The sequence below is a fragment of the Carcharhinus amblyrhynchos genome, unplaced genomic scaffold (assembly GCF_965287045.1).
Source record: "Carcharhinus amblyrhynchos unplaced genomic scaffold, sCarAmb.v2.hapA scaffold_880, whole genome shotgun sequence".
Taxonomy (NCBI): Eukaryota; Metazoa; Chordata; class Chondrichthyes; order Carcharhiniformes; family Carcharhinidae; genus Carcharhinus; species Carcharhinus amblyrhynchos.
In genome coordinates, this window is record NW_027650620.1 from 18,626 (window position 1) to 41,186 (window position 22,561).

The following is a 22,561-nucleotide window of genomic DNA, read 5'->3' on the forward strand; positions in this document are numbered from 1 at the left end:
TCCACACCCCAGCTATGACTGTAACACTATATTTTGGATTCTTTCATTTCCTTCTCTATGAACAGTATGTTTTGTCTGTATAGCACACAAGAAACAATACTTTTCACTGTAAATACATGTGACAATAATAAATCAAATCAAATTATTGGTAAAGTTTATTTATTAGTGTCACAAGTAAGGCTCACATTAACACTGCAATAAAGTTACTGTGAAATTCCCCTAGTCACCACATTCCGGCACCTATTCGGGTCAATGCATCTAACCAGCATGTCTTTCAGACTGTGGGAGGAAACCAGAGCACCTGGAGGAAACCCACATAGACATGGGGAGAACCTGCACACTCCGCACAGTGACCCAAGCCGGGAATCAAACCCAGGTCCCTGGCACAGTGAGGCAGCAGTGCTAATCACTGTGCCACCATGCTGTCCTGGCACAGTGAGGCAGCAGTGCTAATCACTGTGCCACCATGCTGTCCTGGCACAGTGAGGCGGCAGTGCTAACCACTGTGCCACCTGTACATGCTGTACCGATAATCTTTTTAGTTTTCCACTTTTATATATATTGTATTTACAAAGTTATAAAGGCTTAACCCAAACTAAGTACATGTACTACCCAAGTACATGTGCCAAGTAAGGTTAACAGGATTTAAATATTAAATTATGATAACTCAGAACCTGCTCTTTTTTCCAACAACTTTTCATTAAACTCAGATAGAGTATCAACAATGTTGTGTTTTTCTCAAAATCTTTTCACGGACAACCTTGAACAGTTTTGTACCATGGATTTTCAACCTCCCTGGTATAACTGCAAACCAATACTCTGGTGAACTCCTCCTCATCTTGTACAGATGTATAATATTCACATTGTGAATTACTGATGACTAATCCAGAGTTTTTCCCATGGTAATAAAGATGAACATTTTTTTAATGCTCTCCTCTGTTGATGGAACCATGTCTTCAATGGATCCTTTAAGTTTGCTCCATAAAGTGTGTATGTCAGATTGACAACCAGTTTTCAAATGATCTTCCTCAATCACATCCTCCAGAACAGATTTTATTGGTTTATTTTAAATTCATTTCTGTGCTGGAGGCCTCGCTGGATGGCTAGCATTTATTGTCCATTCCTGAGCACATTTAAGAGTCAACCACATTGCTGTGGCTCTGGAGTCACATGTAGGCCAGACCAGGTAAGGACGGCAGATTTCCTTCCCTAAAGGACATTAGTAATCGCGATGGGTTTTTCCAATAATTGACAATGGTTTCATGGTCATCGAAAGACATTTTCATTCCAGATTTTCATTGAAATCAGATTTCACCATCTTCCATAGCAGGATTCGAACCACCCTCTGTACATTCATCCCATCAATGTTTCAAAAGTAGTGCCTTTGTTTTCACTTCTTTCTCAAGTTATTTAAAATGTTTGTTTATTTTATTATTTCCCAATTCCTTTTCAAGTTTGCTGATCTTTTTAGTTAACTCAGCGACTGTGCTGGTGAATTCAGAGTGCTTTTGTTTCAAAGTCATTTATGGAACCTTACTAAGTTTGTCAATTCCCAATGGACATTCTGTTTACTTTGCAATCTTTCCTCTCATGTTTACGGACTGCTCCTTAGGCTTTTTCAATTCATAGAATCCTCATAGAATCCCACAGTGCAGAAGGAGGCCATTCGGCCTATTGAGTCTGCACTGAACCACAGTCCCATCCAGGCCCTATCCCCATAACTCCATGCATTTACCCTTGCTAGTCCCCCTGACACTAAGGGGCAAATTTCCATGGCCAGTCCACCTCATCTGCCCATTTCCTGGACTGTGGGAGGAAACCAGAGCACTCGGAGGAAACCTACCCAGACGTAGGGAGAACGTGCAAACTCCACACAGACAGTGGACCCAAGCCAGGAACTGAACCCAGGTCCCTGGTGCTGTGAGGCAGCGGTGCTAACCACTGTGCCGCCCTCACTCATTAGGTTCTCAATTTTCCTGAGCTGCTTTTCAAGTCTGAATCTGCTCTTCCACACTGCTCTTTGTTCATCCTCTTGAGTGTAAGCTAGCTAGTGATATAAAAGAAGACAGGAAGAGTTTTTTCAACATATAAAAGATAAGAGAGAGGCAAAATTTGCCATTGGGCCACTGGAAAATGAAGCTGGAGAAGTAATAATAGGAAACAAAGCAATGGCAGAGGAACTGAACAGTACTTTGCATTAACCTTCACAGTGGAAAACGCCAGTGAGATGCCAGAGCTCCAGGAGAATCAGGGGGCACAGGTGAGTGTGGTATCCATCACTAAGGAGAAGGTTCTGGAGAAACTGAAAGGTCTGAAGGTGGATAAATCACCAGGACTGGATGAACTGTACCTCAGGGTTCTAAAAGAGATAGCTGAGGAAATTGAGGAGGCGTTGATGGTAATCTTTCAGCAATCCCTGGAAGCAGGGAGGATCAATGAGGACTGGAAAGTGGCTAATGTAACTCTGCTGTTTAAGAAGGGTAGGAGGCAGCAGACAGGAAATTATACGCCAGTTAGCCTGACTTTAGTCATTGGCAAGATTTTAGAGTCCATTATTAAAGATGAGATCACAGAGTACTTGGAAGTGCATGATAAAGTAGAACTGAGTCAGCACGGCTTTGTCAAGGACAGGTCATGTCTGACAAATCTGTTAGAGTTCTTTGAGAAGGTAACAAGGAAGCTAGATGAAGGAGAACCAGTGGATGTGATATATTTAGATTTCCAGAAGGCCTTTGACAAGGTGCCGCATAGGAGACTGTTAAATAAGTTAAGAGCCCTTGGTGTCAAGGGTAAGATCCTGGCATGGATAGAGGATTGGCTGATTGGCAGAAGGCAGAGAGCGGAGATAAAGAGGTGTTTTTCAGGATGACAGCCGGTGACTAGTGGTGTGCCTCAGGGGTCAGTGCTGAGATCACAACTTTTCATAATATACATTAATGATTTGGAGGAAGGAACTGAAGGCACTGTTGCTAAGTTTGCAGATGATACAACGACATGTAGAGGGACAGGTAGTATTGAGGAAGCAGGGGGCCGCAGAAGGACTTGGACAGGTTAGGAGAGTGTGCAAAAAAAGTAGCAGAAGGAATACAATGTGGAGAAATGTCAAATTATGCACTTTGGAAGGAAGAATAGAGACATAGACTATTTTCTAAATGGGAAAATGCTTAGGAAATCAGAAACACAAGATTCTCTTAAGGTTAATGTGCAGGTTCAGTCAGCAGTTAGGAAGGTAAATGCAATGTTAGTATTCATGTCGAGAGGGGTAGAATACAGGAGCAGGGATGTACTTCTGAGGCTGTATAAGGCTCTGGTCAGACCCCATTTGGAGTATTGTGAACCGTTTTGGGCCCCATATCTAAGGAAGGATGTGCTGGCCTTGGAAAGGGTCCAGAGGAGGTTCACAAGAAACGATCCCTGGAATGAAGAGTTTGTCATAGGAGGAATGGTTGAGGATTCTGTACTCATTAGGAGTTTAGAAGGATGAGGAGGGACCTTATTAAAACTTAGCGGACACTGTGAGGCCTGGATAGAGTGGATGTGGAGAGGATGTTTCCACTAGTAGGAAAAACTAGGACCAGAGGGTACAACCTCAGGCTAAAGGGATGATTGTTTAAAACTGAAATGAGGAGGTCTTTCTTCAGCCAGAGAGTGGTGAATCTGTGGAATCTTTGCCACAGAAGGCTGTGGAGGCCAGGTCATCGAGTGTCTTTAAGGCAGAGATAAATAGGTTCTTGATTAATAAGGGGATCAGGGGTTATGGGGGTGAGAAAATAATCAGCCATGTGGAGCAGGTGGGCTGAGTGGCCTAATTCTGCGCCTGTGTCTTATGGTCTAATGGTCTCTTTGTTCTCCAGATTGTATCAGAGTTCAAGAATTTTATTTCACTTTTCAGAACTAAATTCCAGTCGCTCATCAGTCATGGTTTTTATTCTATCTTTGACCAACTGTTTGATTCATCAGCGATTCCCATTCCTGTTCCAGGCATTTTTTACGATACTTAACACCACATTTGGTACTTCATCAAGTTTTATTTAAAGATCTCTCTTTGAATTTTCTTCTATAAGTTTATCATTTAGATGTTTCAATTTCTCATTCTACTTCCTGTGACCAACGCTCAAACATTCTCAACAGTTCTCACTTTTTGTTAGTAAACTCACCTTTCTTGCGTGGAGGTTGATTCTCTCCATTGATCAGTCTTTCCATGGCAGAACCTTGGCAAGGTAAATGATGAGATGTTTTCACTACTAGAAGAGTCTTGAACAAGGGGACATTGCTACAAGGTAGAGGGCCAGTCATTTAAAACTGAGGAGCGTGGAAATTTCTTCTCACAGGAGGTGGTGAATCTCTGGAATTCTCTGCCCCAAAGGCTGGATCATTAGAAGTATTTAAAGTGGAGGTGGATAAATATTTGATAGATCGAGGAAGAGAGGGCTGTGGGGAAATGACACAGAGAAGCAGTTGAGGCCGGCATAGATCAGCCATGATCTTATTGAATGGCGGGGCAGACTTGAAGGGCCTGGTGGCTCGCTCCTGATTCTATTTAAAGTTTATTTATTAGTGTCACAAGTAGACTTCCATTAACACTGCAATGAAGTTACTGTGAAAATCCCCCAGTCACCACTCTCCGGCACTTATTTGGGTACACAGGTGGAGAATTTAGCATGGCCAATGCATCTAATCAGTGCGTATTTTGGACTGTGGGAAGAAACCAGAGCACCTGAGGTAAACTCATGCAGAGATGGGGAGAATGTGCAAACTCCATGCAGACAGTTATCCACGCCGGGAATCAAACCCAGGTCCCTGGCATTGTGAGGCAGCAGTGCTAACCACTGTGATTCTATTTGTATTCTTGTGAGAGTAAGTTGAGAATGTTTGATTTTCATTATTACTGTGGGTTTTGGATTTTTATCCTCAGCCCTACTTTCCAGGTACTGTTTTTCTTACACCATAACAGAGGGCAACTCTTGAATCTTTCCACTTCATAATATCAACTTCTATTTCCACATCTATCATATACACATTCGAGGATTTCGAGACTCCTGAACTAACTTTAGGCCTACCACCACTGTGACCCAGAGTATTACTGTTTCCTCTACTCTAGCACACTGTCTGGATATCACCCACAGGCATAACATTTTCACTGGAAATGGGGGCATTTAAATGGTTGGTGGTACCATAGCAACAGTATTATCAAAGTTTCTGACTCTGAGGCAGGAATCCTACCACTGTTCATGCCGGCAGGATTTTCCCATCCTGCTGCAATGAACAGAGATTTGGCTGGCTGCCAAATTCTCTGACCTTGCTGCAGCGGGAGTGTGGTGTGACCGTGAACTAGGTTGCTTGGCCTGGATCTCACAGTGGACCTCCCATGCTAACTCAGGAAGAGAATTTCCTTGGAATTTGCAACTCTCTTTCTGCCATGTCTCAGGCTGTGTCCTCATCTCAGACCTCTGTCCAGATCAGTTCCTATTGCCTTTACTCAAAAGCCTGACCTCGATTTCACGACAAGAGCAAAAGTAGATGCTGGAGATCTGATACAGAACACGCTGAAAAAATTCTGTAGCTCTGCAGAGAGAAACAGAGTTAATGTTTGGAGTCTATCTGAGGAAGTTATATGGACTCAAAACACTTCCTCTGTTTCTCTTTCCACAGATGCTGCCACAGCTGCTGAATTTTCCCAGCATTTTCTGTTTTTACATCAACTTTCTTGTCCTTTAGGCCTCCTAACGTAACTCTCAGTGTAATCCCATTCAGCCGCACCTTAATACAAGACCAGAATTTCATGAGTTTCAGCAGATTCCACAGTCGTGGGATCTTGTGGGCAATACTGGTTAGAATCTACTTTAAAAACATCTGGGCCCCATTGTAGTGAGGAATACATTTATTTTGTCCCCATCTCTTATTTTTTATTTGCTCTGTTGATAATGACAAAGTGCTGTTTGTTCGGGCTCAATGCCACCATTGTTCTCAGTACCAGTTTACGGCTACGTAGTGCGCTGTCTCACTGCGTTTCCCTGAATACCACGTGCACATTAAGCAATCTTTCAAATCACTCAACAACCTCAAAGTCAACTTTAGAAGCTCTAAAAATGTCCACGCCATATTCCTCAGTCCTTAAATTTCTCAAATGAAATGTAAAACTAAATTCCATCTCACCCCCATTGTCATGAGGATGACTAACACATTCCCAACTGGGGCAACCATTATTGAACCATTTTATTTATACATTCCCAGCAAAGACACAGTAAAGAGGGCCCTACACCACAGTCATCGCACAGGGACAGACTTCATCTCCCTCAACAAACATTAATTGCACAGCTTAGCTATACTGTGTGACACAAGATCCTGCAGCCTATCTTAAACCTCACTGATAATATTCCATCCGAGTGATTATATGATAACCACTCCTTGTTAATCATCTGATTCCTCTTGACTGTTGCTGATGTGGTATCTTCAGTGAATAATATCTTAGTTAGAGTCAGGATTACTCTGGACCCAGAATGGCTCTGATAGTAACTCCATCTCTTTGACGAGTTTGGAGGAGTGGGGGTTGGGGAAGGGTCATTTAAAATGGAGTGAGGGACTTGGCAACTAATCTTGCATTGTGGAGATTTAACCCATTACCATAAACCTAATTAACCCAATGTAGATTTAAATCAGGACAAATTCCAATAACCTAATCTCAATGAAACCACTGTAAGAAATCCCAGTGGAGATTTCGCCCCAGATCACATAACAGAGACTTAACCACTTCAATAAACCCGAATGGAGATTTATATCATTGCAATAAACCCACAATTTTTTTATTCATTTGTAGGACATGGGTGTCGCTGGCTGGCCAGCATTTATTGCCCAGCCCTAGTTGCTTGAGGGCAGTTAAGAATCAGCCACATTGCTGAGGCTCTGGAATTACATGTAGGCCAGTCCAGGTAAGGACGGCAGATTTCCTTCCCTAAAGTGAATCAGATAGGTTTTTCCAACAATGGTTTCATGGTCATCAGTAGGTTCTTAATTCCAGATATTTTTAATTCAATTTAGTTTCCCCCATCTGCCATGGTGGGATTCAAACCCTGGTCCCCAGAATATCAGCTGTGTTTCTGGGACTAATATTCTAGTGATAATACCACTAGGCTGTCGCCTGTCCATAATTACCACTACATCTCCAGCCAGCAGTATAAATATCCCCAAACAAACTCTACAAACCCCCAGATCAGCTCCACAGACCCCTATATCTGCCAACCTTACTGTCCATTAGCTAAAACTCCCGTATGTTAACTACACAGCCATACAAAATTCCCACCCATACACTGAAATCCCTCCATGGGATTTCCGTATCCCTATAAATTGGTCCAGACTCGCAACATCTCCCAATCTCTCCACATCTCTGACTGAAATCACTTGCACATCACTTTAGCACTGACACTTTGTTCCACTAGTGAATTGTATCTTGTCAGCTGCCTCCACTGAGTCCTCCTCCATTGGAAACCCTCTCACTCAGGATTTTCCAGCTACGCCCATCCCAAAACTGGAAACTTTGCTCAACGTCAACGGATCTTTGCATGGTCTTCCCCTCCCCCTCCCCACCCCCTCATGTTCTGCTCCCTCCTCCACCATCCCCCCTCCCCCAACCCCCACACGCCCACTACAATTCCCATGGCAGGTGGGATAGGAAATTTTACCAGCACGCCTGCCCGAGGCTCATAAGTTCGCACCTGAGAGAATGTCATTCTGCGAGCCTAGCTCATCCCGATTCAGGGATGTGTGTGCCAGTAAAATAAGGGCCTTAGACTCAATTTTCCAAGGCTTTGTAAACTGTCAATCAGTTCCAGGATCTCTTACCAGCACCAACTTCTCCCCCCAGCTATTTTCCCCCCGCAGTTTGCCATTAAATGCACAAAACCGCAAGCTGTGTTTCCACTGGGTGAGGCAGTGCTGACTACATGACAGAACACTCACCGTCAGCGATGTTAATACTGGGAGATGTTGACGCTGTGTTCTCTGTCTCAGGGCCATCGATGATTTCTTCAGTGATTGGATGTGTCGCTGCCGTACCAAATGACATTGATGGTGACGAATCGTCCCCTTCCCCACCCCCCGAGCAGTCCAATTGGCCAGGCCGGTCTGTGGGTGTGGGGTTTGCGGCTACGACTGGGTCAGCAGCATGTCCGGGGTAGGCTGGAGGGTTCTGGTCATCTGGCTGTGTTGCCTCTTGGACCTGTCCTGGGGGGGTTGTGACCTCGGGGGCAGCGCCAGTATTTGTCCTGTTACATACAGCCTCATCATAGGTGGGCAATACCACTGGCACTCCATCAACCACCACAAAGTTCCGGCTACCTGAGACGTCTTGATCACTATTGGAAAACAATTCAACAAGGGTGCATGTTAGAGGAGGAGGTGAATGCATGTGTGTTTACTTGTATCATCCGTGCCTTTCTTACTCCCAGACTCGACTGTTACAATGCACTCATGGCCAATCTCCTGCTTCCAGTATCATCATTCAGACCCAGTCCCTGAGCTCTGTGCTTCCTGACCTACACTGTCCTCCCCATCTCTGTTATCTCCCCATCCCTACATCTCTCCTCCAACTCTGGCCGCTTCCATATCCCCAATTTCAATCACTGCAACATTTTATTTATTCGTTCAAGGAATGTGTGTGTCACTGGTGGGCCAGCATTTACTGCCCATTGCTAATTACGCTTGAACTGAGTCGCTTGCTAGGTCATTTCAGAGGGCAGAATTGACCCTAATGCAATTGTTCTGGAGTCACGTGTAGGCCAGACTGGGTAAGGACGGCAGATTTCCTTTCCTGAAAGACATTAGTGAACCAGATGGGTTTTTCTGACAATCGACAATGGTTTCATGGTCATCAGTAGATTCTTAATTTCAGATTTTTATTGAATTCAAATTTCATCATCTGAGTTGGTGGGATTTGAAGCTGGGTCCCCAGATCGCTATCATGGGTCACTATACCACTGCCTCCCATGTGTTCAGCTGCCAAGGCTGTGAGCTCCACATTTCCCTTCCTGTTTTCTGCCTGTTTACCTCATCATATTGATTTGAGATGTTCTTTCAAACTTTTCCCTCCAAGCAAGTTTCTGATCACCTGTCTCCTTATGTGGTTTATTTGACCAGACTAAACTCCAGTGAAGTGCCTTTGGATGTTTTACAGTGATAAGGATGCTATATAAATGCAAGTTTCTTGTGATAATTTACTGCTAAAATGAATAGAGTTTGCAACATTGAATGCCACATGTCACTGATTTATTAAACATACAATAGGGAAATGTACACTGAACAGGAGTACAGCTGCACTGACAATGAAACCTGAAACAATACCTACATGCTGCAGACTGCAAAGCACTGAATGCTGAGGGCTGGACTGTGAGAGTCACTAAGATTCCACAGACTGGGTGGAGGGGGTTGGCAGAGGCTCAGCAATAACCTGTTCAGTGACGCTCAGTTTGGGTTTTGCCAGGAGCACTCAGCTCCTGACCTCATTACAGCCTTGGTTTAAACACGAATGCCTGAGCTGAGAGTGACTGTCCTTGACATTAAGGCAGCTTCTGACTGAATGTGGCATCAAGGAACCCTTAGCAAAACCAGAGCCAATGGAAATCAGGAGGAAAATTCTCCACTGTTGATGACCTCTTCAATCTCTTTACTGATTCAGGTGGGGCGGTGATTGTCTGGGTTGGAATTGTCCTGCTTTTTATGGACAGGAGAATCATAGAATCATAGAACTCTACAGTGCAGAAAGAGGCCCTTCAGCCCATCGAGTCTGCACCAAACACAATCCCACCCAGGCCCTACCCCCATATCCTTACACATTATACCCACTAATCCCTCTAACCTACGCATCCCAGGACACTAAGGGGCAATTTCTTAGCATAGCCAATCAACCTAACCTGTACATCATTGGACTGTGGGAGGAAACTGGAGCACCTGGAGGAAACAGACGCAGACACGAGGAGAATGTGCAAACTCCACACAGACAGTGACCCAAGCTGGGAATCGAACCCAGGACCCTGGAGCTGTGAAGCAGCAGTGCTAACCACTGTGCTACCGTGCCGCCTGGGAGATAATTTTTCACAATGCCGGGTAGATGCCAGTGTTGAATCCTAACATGGCTTGGATCATGGAAAGTTCTGGAGCACAAGTCTTCAGTATTGTTGCCAGAATATTGTCATGGCCCAGAGCCTTTGACGCATCCAGTACCTTCAGACACTTCTCAATGTGTGAAGTGAATCAAATCAGCTGAATACTGACATCTGTGACACGGTGGGACCTCAGAAGGAGGCTGAGATGGATCAACCTCTTGGTGCCTTTGGCTTCAGCCTTGTTTCTTATGCTGAAGTACTGGGCTCTGCTACCACCAGGGAAGGTTATATTTATGGAGCCTCCTCATCCAGGTAGTCGTTTAATTGTCCACTGCCCTTCACAAGTGGATGTGGTCGTTTGCAGAGCTCTGATTGGTTGTGGGAATATTAGGCTCTGTCCATAGCAAGGTGTTATAGGTTGATTGGAGGGTTGCGTTGTGGAATTTAGTGTTGAAGTTAACTTGAACCTTTACTTGCAGTTTCTTTCAGTATGTTTGTAGTAAATGTGTTGCCTGTTAATGTTGTTCCGCAGTTAGCTAGTTAAGATGCTGGTTAGAATGAGGAATTACTGCCAGCAAGGTTAACTCAGGAATGTGGAATGTTGGAATTTGGTGCAATGGGGGAGGGTGTGCCCATCACATGTTAGGAGAAAACAATGAACATTCAGAGAGAAGGAGCAGGAAACAGTGAGGCTGAAGCTGAGGGACATTCATTAAAATTAATCAGTTAAACAAGGTACTAACTAGATTCAGAAGGAGGGAATAGAGATTTTTTAACATCACCAATGAGCAGCTTCCCAGTCTAACACCAGGTGGGAATGTCAGACCACAAATTTCCTTCTCATCCTAACTCAGACTTACATCAAGCCTCACAACACCAGGTTAAAGTCCAACAGGTTTATCTGGAATCATGAGCTTTCGGAGCACTGCTCCTTCATCAGGTGAGTGCAGAGGTAGGTTTCACAAAAACGGCATATATAGACAAAGACACTTCTGCAAGATAATGGTTAGAATGGAATCTGTTCAGGTAATGCAGTTTTTACAGATTCAGTGTGAGTGGAGAGAGGGAAAATCACAGGGAGAGAGACAGATAAGCATAGACTCACATTGTCTGCATCTGTAAAGACTGGATTATCTGAAAAGATTGCATTCCAATCATTATCTTGCAATTGTGGTCATTGTCTATATATGCCGTGTTTGTGTACCTACCTCTCTGCTCACCTGATGAAGGAGCAGCACTCCGAAAGCACGTGATTCCAAATAAACCTATTGGACTTTAACCTGGTGTTGTAAGACTTCTTATTGAGCCTACCCCAGTCCAACATTGGCGTCTCCACATTATCGGAACTGTACCAGCATTCCTTCAGTGTCACTGGGTGTACCTGCAGCAGGTAGATTCCAGCAGCTGAAGTTGGTTCACCACCACCCTTACAAAGCAGTTAGAGATGAAGGGTAATTAATGCTGGCCAATGACGCCTGTATCGCATGAACAAATAAACTAGAACAAAACATTTCCCATATCTTAGGGAACCGTTTTGACAGGAAGTGTCGAGTTTGACTCAAGTTGAGGGTTCAGAAGGAAAGCTGGAGTCACTGCAGAGCACCTGGGAGGTTGAAAGTTTCTTGGACTGTTCCAGGAGTTGGTCACCCCACAGGCAATAAGAGCTCAGGAGTTGGGTGACCATTAGGAAGAGGCAGCAAGTGCAGGAACCTCCAGGGTATCAGTCATTCTCAAACTGGTTCACAGCACTGCAGACTGTGGGAGTGACGGCACCTTGTAGAAGTGGAGTCCAGGCCAGGCCATCAATGGTTAAGGACAACACAGGGGAAGGGGGAACAGCAAAGCTCAGCAATGTAGTTGGCATAGGGGATTCCATAGAGTTCTATTTGGTGTGTTGCCATCCTGGTGCCAGGGTAAAGCAGATCACAGAGATGGTGCAGAATATCCTGCAGGGTGAAGGGAGTGAGCTCGAAGTTGTGGTTCACATTGGTACCAAAAACACAGGAGGAGATATTGATAAACACAGAAACTGCTGCAAAATCTCAGGAGGTCTGGCAGCATCTGTGGAGTGGGAACCAGAGTTAACAGCCAAAATATTCCAGTCCTTCCCACTGGCGGGATCTTTCAGTCCCATGCCAATGGCCACCCCCAGCACCGCCCCCGCCGCCCCCCGCCCCCAACCCCCCCCGCACCCCCCCTTCCCCCCCAGGCCCCCACCTGCCCACGCAGCATGTTCCTCAATAGCAGAGGTTTGGGCGGGGGTCACAAAACCCCTTAGACATCGGCAGGACCAGGAAATAGATCCAGATTACACAGGAAGGACTACAGTAACAGAAAGCATGCATGCAAATGCACAAAGTATGGTGAATAAGATTGGTGTGTGACAAGCACAAAAATAATCATAGAATCCTACAGTGCAGAAGGAGAATATTCTGCCCATCAGTCCTGCACTGACAACAAGCCCACCGAGACCATATCCATGTATGTGGGATTATACTGTGGGGTCCCCTATGACCCCAAATAGTTACCCTGCTAATCCCCTTGACACTAAGGGGCAATTTAGCACGGCCAATCCACCTAACCTGGACTATGGGAGAAAACCGGAGCACCTGGAGAAAACCCACATAGACACAGAGAGAATGTACAGACTCCGCAGTCTCCCAAGGCCGGAATTGAACCTAGGTTCCCAGCACTGTGAGGTAGCAGTGCTAACCACTGTGCCAACGTGCTGCCCCAATGCTACAGAATAGTCATTGTTAGTTGTAATATGGGGGTTATGATGTAGTAGCAATAACAGAAATGTCACTTAAAAATAGTGAGGACTGAGTGCTTAATATTCATGTATATAACTTATGTAGAAGAGAAAGGGGAGGCAATAAAGGGAGATGGGCTGGCAGTACGAATTAGAGAATATATTGTAGATATCCTTGAAGGGGCAAGGACAGAAAGCATTTGGTTCGAATTGAGAAGCAACTACTGGGGCGTATTTGGACAGCACGGTGGCTCAGTGGTTAGCACTGCTGCCTCACAGCGTCAGGGACCCGGGTTTGAATCCTGGTTTGGGACACAGTTTGTATGGAATCTGCACACTCTCCTCATGTCTGCGTGGGTTTCCTCCAGTGCTCCGGTTTCCTCCCACAGTCCAAAGATGAGTGGGTTAGATGGATCAGTCACACTGATGTTGCCCCTTAGTGTCAGGGGGACTAGCTAGGGTAAATGCATGGGGTTATGGAGATAGGGCCTGGGTGGCATTGTTGTTGGTGCAGATTCGATGGGCTGAATAGCCTCCTTCTGCACTGTAGGGATTTTATGATTCTATCGGCCTTGAAATAGTGAGAGAGAGGATACAGGAATAAATCTGCAGGGAAATCATAGAGATGTGCAAGAACTGTACAGTGCTGATACTGAGGGATCTATGTTTCCAATATTAACTTTGGAGTCACAGAGTCATCAAGCCATACAGCATGGAAACAGGCCCTTCGGCCCAACTGCTCCATGCTGACCGTGATGTTAGAGTAAAGGGAAAGGAGGGAGAGGAATTTCTGAAATGTATTCCGGAGAAATTCAAGCTTAGGTCAGAGGAGTTGGGGTTGTTCCCCTGGATTGAGGGGAGATGTGATGTGAGGAGTGTATAATATAATGACAGGTCCAGCAAAGGGACAGAAAGTAAAGCTGTTTACATGAGCCAGTGGCACAAGGACTGGAGGACACTGATTTAAGGTTTTGGGGAGAGATACAGTGGGTAGTGGTGATGAGCTGGAACTCACAGCCTACACGGGAGAGATGATCAATCATTCCCAAAGGAAATTGGATAGGCTCTTGTGAGAAATATGCTCCACAGATACAGTGGTTTCATGGGAAATGCTCTATAGAGAGCTGGCATTGGCCAATAGAACATAGAACATAGAACATTACAGCGCAGAACAGGCCCTTCGGCCCACGATGTTGCGCCGACCAGTTAAAAAAATACAACAACAATGACCCACTAACCTAAACCAATCCCTTTTCGTCCATAAACCTGTCCACAGACCTCTTAAACGCCCCCAAACTAGGCGCATTTACAACTGCAGCAGGCAGGGCATTCCAATCCCTCACCACCCTCTGGGTAAAGAACCTACCCCTGACATCTGTCCTATAACTACCCCCCCTTAGTTTAAAGCCATGCCCCCTCGTGCTAGATTTTTCCATCAGAGGAAAAAGGCTATCACTATCCACCCTATCTAAACCTCTAATCATCTTATATGTTTCAATAAGATCCCCTCTTAGCCGCCTTCTTTCCAGCGAAAACAACCCCAAATCCCTCAGTCTCTCCTCATAGGATCTTCCCTCCATACCAGGCAACATCCTGGTAAACCTCCTCTGCACCCTCTCCAAAGCCTCCACATCCTTCCTGTAATGTGGGGACCAGAACTGCACACAATACTCCAAGTGCGGCCGCACCAGAGTTGTGTACAGTTGCAACATAACGCTACGACTCCTAAATTCAATCCCCCTACCAATAAACGCCAAGACACCGTATGCCTTCTTAACTACCTTATCTACTTGATTCCTAACTTTCAGGGATCTATGTACACATACACCTAGATCCCTCTGCTCCTCCACACTATTCAAAGTCTTCCCGTTAGCCCTATACTCAACACATCTGTTATTCCTACCAAAGTGAATTACCTCACATTTCTCTGCATTAAACTCCATCCGCCACCTCTCGGCCCAGCTCTGCAACCTGTCTAAGTCTTCCTGCAAACTATGACACCCTTCCTCACTATCTACCACACCTCCGACTTTGGTGTCATCAGCAAATTTACTGATCCACCCAACTATACCCTCATCCAGATCATTAATAAAAATCACAAACAGCAGTGGCCCCAACACAGATCCCTGAGGCACACCACTTGTAACCGAACTCCATGATGAATATTTACCGTCAACCACTACCCTCTGTCTCCTATCCGCTAGCCAATTCTAATCCAGTTCCCTAGATCACCCCCAATCCCATACATCTGCATTTTCTGCAGAAGCCTACCATGGTGAACCTTATCAAACGCCTTACTAAAATCCATATACACCACGTCCACTGCCTTACCCCCATCCACCTCTTTGGTCACTTTCTCAAAAAACTCAATAAGGTTAGTAAGGCACGACCTACCCGCCACAAAACCATGCTGACTATCTCCAATCAACTCATTACTCTCCAAATAACTATAAATCCTATCCCTAATAATTTTTTCCAAAACCTTGCCCACAACAGAAGTGAGACTCACCGGTCTATAATTCCCGGGGAAGTCTCTGTTCCCCTTCTTAAACAATGGGACAACATTCGCTAACCTCCAATCATCTGGTACTATACCAGAGGCCAACGACGACCTGAAGATCAGAGCCAGAGGCTCTGCAATCACTTCTCTTGCCTCCCAGAGAATCCTGGGGTAAATCCCATCCGGACCAGGGGACTTATCTATTTTCAGACCCTCCAGAATATCTAGCACATCCTCCTTATCAACTGCAACACTGTCTATTCTACTCCCCTGCAACCCAGTGTCCTCCTCAGCTATATCCATGTCCCCCTGCGTGAACACCGAAGAGAAATATTGGTTCAATGCTTCACCAATCTCCTCCGGTTCCACACATAACTTCCCTCTGCTGTCTATAACTGGCCCTAACCTTGCCCTAACCAACCTTCTGTTCTTGACATACCTATAGAATGCCTTAGGATTCTCCTTAACCCTATCAGCCAAAGTCTTCTCATGTCCTCTTTTAGCCCTTCTTAGCTCACTCTTCAACTCCCTCCTAGCCAATCTAAAGCTCTCTAGTGCACTATCCGAGTGCTCACGTCTCATCCGAACATAAGCCTCCTTTTTCTTTTTAACCAACGAATCAACTTTTTTGGTGCACCACGGTTCCCTAGCCCTACCAATTCCTCCTTGCCTGACAGGGACATACCTATCACGGACTCGCAGTAGCTGCTCCTTGAAAAAACTCCACATTTCGGACGTTCCCAATCCCTGTAATCTCCTAGTCCAACCTATGTTTCCTAATTCTCTCCTAATAGCCTCATAATTACCCTTCCCCCAGCTAAAACCACTGGCCCGAGGTTCATGCCTATCCCTTTCCATCACTAAGGTGAACGTAACCGAATTGTGGTCACTATCACCAAAATGCACACCAACTTCCAAATCCAACACCTGATCTGGCTCATTGCCCAGCACCAAATCCAATATAGCCTCACCTCTAGTTGGCCTATCTACATAATGGGCCGAATCACCACCTTCTGTGCCGTATTAACTCATTTTCAACATGCACCATTTTCTAGCAATTTGCTGACTTGAAAAGGGTTTTGCTGTCACAAATGTTCCTTCTGAGAAAGTTATTGATTGCTGGCTCCAGAATGTCTTTTAATCAAGTTTTGTTTGGTCAGTTTTAGTTCAACAATAGATCAAAATCAATACTCTATCTCTCATTGAACTGGCAAGCTAATCTTTATTATTCCTACAATAAAAACAGGCAAATTAATCATAGATAAGATTAGCAGATTTCAGGATAGTCTGATTAACACTTTCCTGACACACTGCATAGATGGGGAACTGACTAGGGTGAAAGGTCAAGGTTCACAGTGCAGGAAGTTACATTTCCAATATTCTAGGGTCACAGAAACAGAACCTCCATCAGCTAGGAGGACAAGGGCAGCAGGTGCCTGTCTGGCAAATCCATCAGCTCCAAATTATAACAGCATACTGGCCAGAATTCTCCAATTTCATTCCCCTGCCATCACTACCAGTCAGAACGGAGAATCTGGCACTCAGCCAAGCCTCCATTCACTGCAGTGGGACTGGAGAATCCCAGCCGCAGATGAGAGCAGAGAATCCTGGCCACTGACCTGGGCATAAATCGCCGTTCATTCATTGTAGTTGCATCAAAATCCCACCAGACCACACTGTAAGCGGAGCCTCACCACACACAGCAGCGAAAGAAAGGCCTTTCTCAAAGGGAGTTGGCAATGGCTAATAACTGCCAGCTTTGCTATAAAGATTTTGAGAATTAATTATTTCCAAATGTGGATGTTGAGAATGGGTTGGAACTGTTCAGATGGTAAAGTCTCTCCTGAAACATTGTCCTGTTCATTCCCTTTTTCAGAGGACGATTACAGCATTGAAGGCCATTTGGCCCAGTGTGTCTATGCTTGGTTTCTGCAAAAGCACCTCAGTTATTCCTACTCCCCTACCTTTCCCCTGGCATCCTGCAAATATTTTTATCTTCAGATGCTTATCCAATGTCCTTTGGAAAGCCTCGATTAGATCTGCCTTTCAACACCCTCAGATGGTGCATTCCTGATCCTAACCAGTCGCTGTGTGAGATTTTCCTCATGCTGTCTTTGGTTCTTTGCTCATTGACCTTGGTAACCTCTGTTTCTTGACCCTTCCACCAATGAGAACAGTCTACCTCTATCTACTCTTCATGGTTTCAATATACTTCCGTCAGATCTCCTCTGAACATTCACTCCTCTGCGGATAACAGCCCCAACCTGTCCCACCAAGCCTTAAACTGATGTCCCTCATCCCTAAGCCAATCTTGTAGAGATTTGTTTCACCCTTTTTGCTTTTTTTGATTGTTTGGTTGGACATGGGCATTGCTGGCTAGGCCAACATTTATTGCCCATCCCCAGTTGCCCTTGAAATGAGTGGCTCGCTAGGTGATTTCAAAGGGCAGTTGAGAGTCAATCATATTGCTGTGGTGTTGGAGTCACATGTAGGCCAGAGCGGTTAAGGGCAGCAGATTTCCTTCCCTGAAGGACATTAATGAACCAGATGGATACCAATGGAGCTGCTGTATATTTCAGTGAAGCCCAGTGTGGGAGTAAATTCGCCTATTGACCCCCTGGCTGTAGCCCGAGCTGAGAGTGTTTGATGTTGTCACGGACTGTTCAGATCACTCCTTTATCCCAGCACTGATAGTGCTCACTATACACAATCCCTAAGCCCACACTCCCGCTCTTACTACAGCGAGGCCACTCTGCCTTACCCAGACTGACACGGTGACTTCAGCTTGATGTGAAAGGCTTTGACAAAGACCACCAGGAGCAGGGCCAGAAGAACACTGATGGCCGTGAAGGCCACAATCTTCCAGGTGGAGAGGATAGTTTCCTCAGAGTCTGACCAGGCTTGATCTGCAAGAGAGATTGAGCAGGAAGTGAGTGTGAAACCATCACATTCCATGTTAACAGAACCAAACCTGTTGCAAAATTAGATAGAGCCACCTGAATTCACCACATATTTAATCACTCCAGATCATTAAACACAACAGGATCACTGTGAGATCCACTCATGCTTCAATCCAATAAAAGCAACAAATCAAGTATGACAAATAAGCATTCAACCAACTGAATCCATCTGCCTGGCATTAGAATTCTCCATCAAAACCCATTCCTGTTACATTAACTCCCCATCAAAACCCATTCCCGTTACACTAACTCTCCATCAAAACCCATTCCTGTTACACTAACTCCCCATCAAAACCCATTCCTGTTACACTAACTCTCCATCAAAACCCATTCCTGTTACACTAACTCCCCATCAAAACCCATTCCTGTTACACTAACTCCCCATCAAAACCCATTCCTGTTACACTAACTCTCCATCAAAACCCATTCCTGTTACACTAACTCGCCATCAAAACCCATTCCTGTTACACTAACTCTCCATCAAAACCCATTCCTGTTACACTAACTCCCCATCAAAACCCATTCCTGTTACACTAACTCCCCATCAAAACCCATTCCCGTTACACTAACTCTCCATCAAAACCCATTCCTGTTACACTAACTCTCCATCAAAACCCATTCCTGTTACACTAACTCCCCATCAACACCCATTCCTGTTACACTAACTCCCCATCAAAACCCATTCCTGTTACACTAACTCTCCATCAAAACCCATTCCTGTTGCACTAACTCACCATAAAAACCCATTTCTGTTACACTAACTCTCCATCAAAAACCATTCCTGTTGCACTAACTCTCCATCAAAACCCATTCCTGTTACACTAACTCTCCATCAAAACCCATTCCTGTTACACTAACTCCCCATCAAAACCCATTCCTGTTACACTAACTCTCCATCAAAACCCATTCCTGTTACACTAACTCTCCATCAAAACCCATTCCTGTTACACTAACTCTCCATCAAAACCCATTCCTGTTACACTAACTCTCCATCGAAACCCATTCCTGTTACACTAACTCCCCATCAAAACCCATTCCTGTTACACTAACTCCCCATCAAAACCCATTCCTGTTGCACTAACTCTCCATCAAAACCCATTCCCGTTACACTAACTCCCCATCAAAACCCATTCCTGTTACACTAACTCTCCATCGAAACCCATTCCTGTTACACTAACTCTCCATCAAAACCCATTCCTGTTACACTAACTCTCCATCAAAACCCATTCCTGTTGCACTAACTCCCCATCAAAACCCATTCCCGTTACACTAACTCTCCATCAAAACCCATTCCTGTTACACTAACTCTCCATCAAAACCCATTCCTGTTACACTAACTCTCCATCAAAACCCATTCCTGTTACACTAACTCTCCATCAAAACCCATTCCTGTTACACTAACTCTCCATCGAAACCCATTCCTGTTACACTAACTCTCCATCGAAACCCATTCCTGTTACAGTAACTCCCCATCAAAACCCATTCCTGTTACACTAACTCTCCATCAAAACCCATTCCTGTTACACTAACTCTCCATCAAAACCCATTCCTGTTACACTAACTCCCCATCAAAACCCATTCCTGTTACACTAAATCTCCATCAAAACCCATTCCTGTTGCACTAACTCTCCATCAAAACCCATTCCTGTTACACTAACTCTCCATCAAAACCCATTCCTGTTACACTAACTCTCCATCAAAACCCATTCCTGTTACACTAACTCTCCATCAAAACCCATTCCTGTTACACTAACTTCCCATCAAAGCCCATTCCTGTTACACTAACTCTCCATCAAAACCCATTCCCGTTACACTAACTCCCCATCAAAACCCATTCCTGTTACACTAACTCTCCATCAAAACCCATTCCTGTTACACTAACTCTCCATCAAAACCCATTCCTGTTACACTAACTCTCCATCAAAACCCATTCCTGTTACACTAACTTCCCATCAAAGCCCATTCCTGTTACACTAACTCTCCATCAAAGCCCATTCCCGTTACACTAACTCTCCATCAAAACCCATTCCTGTTACACTAACTCCCCATCAAAACCCATTCCTGTTACACTAACTCTCCATCAAAACCCATTCCTGTTACACTAACTCCCCATCAAAACCCATTCCTGTTACACTAACTCCCCATCAAAACCCATTCCTGTTACACTAACTCTCCATCAAAACCCATTCCTGTTACACTAACTCGCCATCAAAACCCATTCCTGTTACACTAACTCTCCATCAAAACCCATTCCTGTTACACTAACTCCCCATCAAAACCCATTCCTGTTACACTAACTCCCCATCAAAACCCATTCCCGTTACACTAACTCTCCATCAAAACCCATTCCTGTTACACTAACTCTCCATCAAAACCCATTCCTGTTACACTAACTCCCCATCAACACCCATTCCTGTTACACTAACTCCCCATCAAAACCCATTCCTGTTACACTAACTCTCCATCAAAACCCATTCCTGTTGCACTAACTCACCATAAAAACCCATTTCTGTTACACTAACTCTCCATCAAAAACCATTCCTGTTGCACTAACTCTCCATCAAAACCCATTCCTGTTACACTAACTCTCCATCAAAACCCATTCCTGTTACACTAACTCCCCATCAAAACCCATTCCTGTTACACTAACTCTCCATCAAAACCCATTCCTGTTACACTAACTCTCCATCAAAACCCATTCCTGTTACACTAACTCTCCATCAAAACCCATTCCTGTTACACTAACTCTCCATCGAAACCCATTCCTGTTACACTAACTCCCCATCAAAACCCATTCCTGTTACACTAACTCCCCATCAAAACCCATTCCTGTTGCACTAACTCTCCATCAAAACCCATTCCCGTTACACTAACTCCCCATCAAAACCCATTCCTGTTACACTAACTCTCCATCGAAACCCATTCCTGTTACACTAACTCTCCATCAAAACCCATTCCTGTTACACTAACTCTCCATCAAAACCCATTCCTGTTGCACTAACTCCCCATCAAAACCCATTCCCGTTACACTAACTCTCCATCAAAACCCATTCCTGTTACACTAACTCTCCATCAAAACCCATTCCTGTTACACTAACTCTCCATCAAAACCCATTCCTGTTACACTAACTCTCCATCAAAACCCATTCCTGTTACACTAACTCTCCATCGAAACCCATTCCTGTTACACTAACTCTCCATCGAAACCCATTCCTGTTACAGTAACTCCCCATCAAAACCCATTCCTGTTACACTAACTCTCCATCAAAACCCATTCCTGTTACACTAACTCTCCATCAAAACCCATTCCTGTTACACTAACTCCCCATCAAAACCCATTCCTGTTACACTAAATCTCCATCAAAACCCATTCCTGTTGCACTAACTCTCCATCAAAACCCATTCCTGTTACACTAACTCTCCATCAAAACCCATTCCTGTTGCACTAACTCTCCATCAAAACCCATTCCCGTTACACTAACTCTCCATCAAAACCCATTCCCGTTACACTAACTCTCCATCAAAACCCATTCCTGTTGCACTAACTCTCCATCAAAACCCATTCCTGTTACACTAACTCTCCATCAAAACCCATTCCTGTTACACTAACTCTCCATCAAAACCCATTCCTGTTACACTAACTTCCCATCAAAGCCCATTCCTGTTACACTAACTCTCCATCAAAACCCATTTCTGTTACACTAACTCCACATCAAAACCCATTCCTGTTACACTAACTCCCCATCAAAACCCATTCCTGTTACACTAACTCTCCATCAAAACCCATTCCCGTTACACTAACTCTCCATCAAAACCCATTCCTGTTACACTAACTCTCCATCAAAACCCATTCCTGTTACACTAACTCCCCATCAAAACCCATTCCTGTTACACTAACGCTCCATTAAAACCCATTCCTGTTACACTAACTTCCCATCAAAGCCCATTCCTGTTACACTAACGCTCCATTAAAACCCATTCCTGTTACACTAACTCTCCATCAAAACCCATTCCTGTTACACTAACTCTCCATCAAAACCCGTTCCTGTTACACTAACTCTCCATCAAAACCCATTCCTGTTACACTAACTCCCCATCAAAACCCATTCCTGTTACACTAACTCTCCATCAAAACCCATTCCTGTTACACTAACGCTCCATTAAAACCCATTCCTGTTACACTAACTCTCCATCAAAACCCGTTCCTGTTACACTAACTCCCCATCAAAACCCATTCCTGTTACACTAACTC

General features: G+C 44.6%; 1 protein-coding gene across 2 annotated transcripts in view; it reads right to left on the reverse strand.

Moving 5' to 3' along the window:
• The window catches only part of susd4 (sushi domain containing 4), a 52,532-nt gene that overhangs the window by 14,331 nt on the left and 15,640 nt on the right, over positions 1-22,561 (reverse strand). For both annotated transcript variants that reach the window (XM_080184706.1, XM_080184704.1), the window contains exons 4-5: positions 18,111-18,255; positions 7,957-8,351 (exon numbers count right to left, since the gene is read on the reverse strand). In XM_080184706.1, the coding sequence (XP_080040832.1) occupies positions 7,957-8,351; positions 18,111-18,255 (540 nt within the window). The remainder of the gene's footprint in view (positions 1-7,956; positions 8,352-18,110; positions 18,256-22,561) is intronic.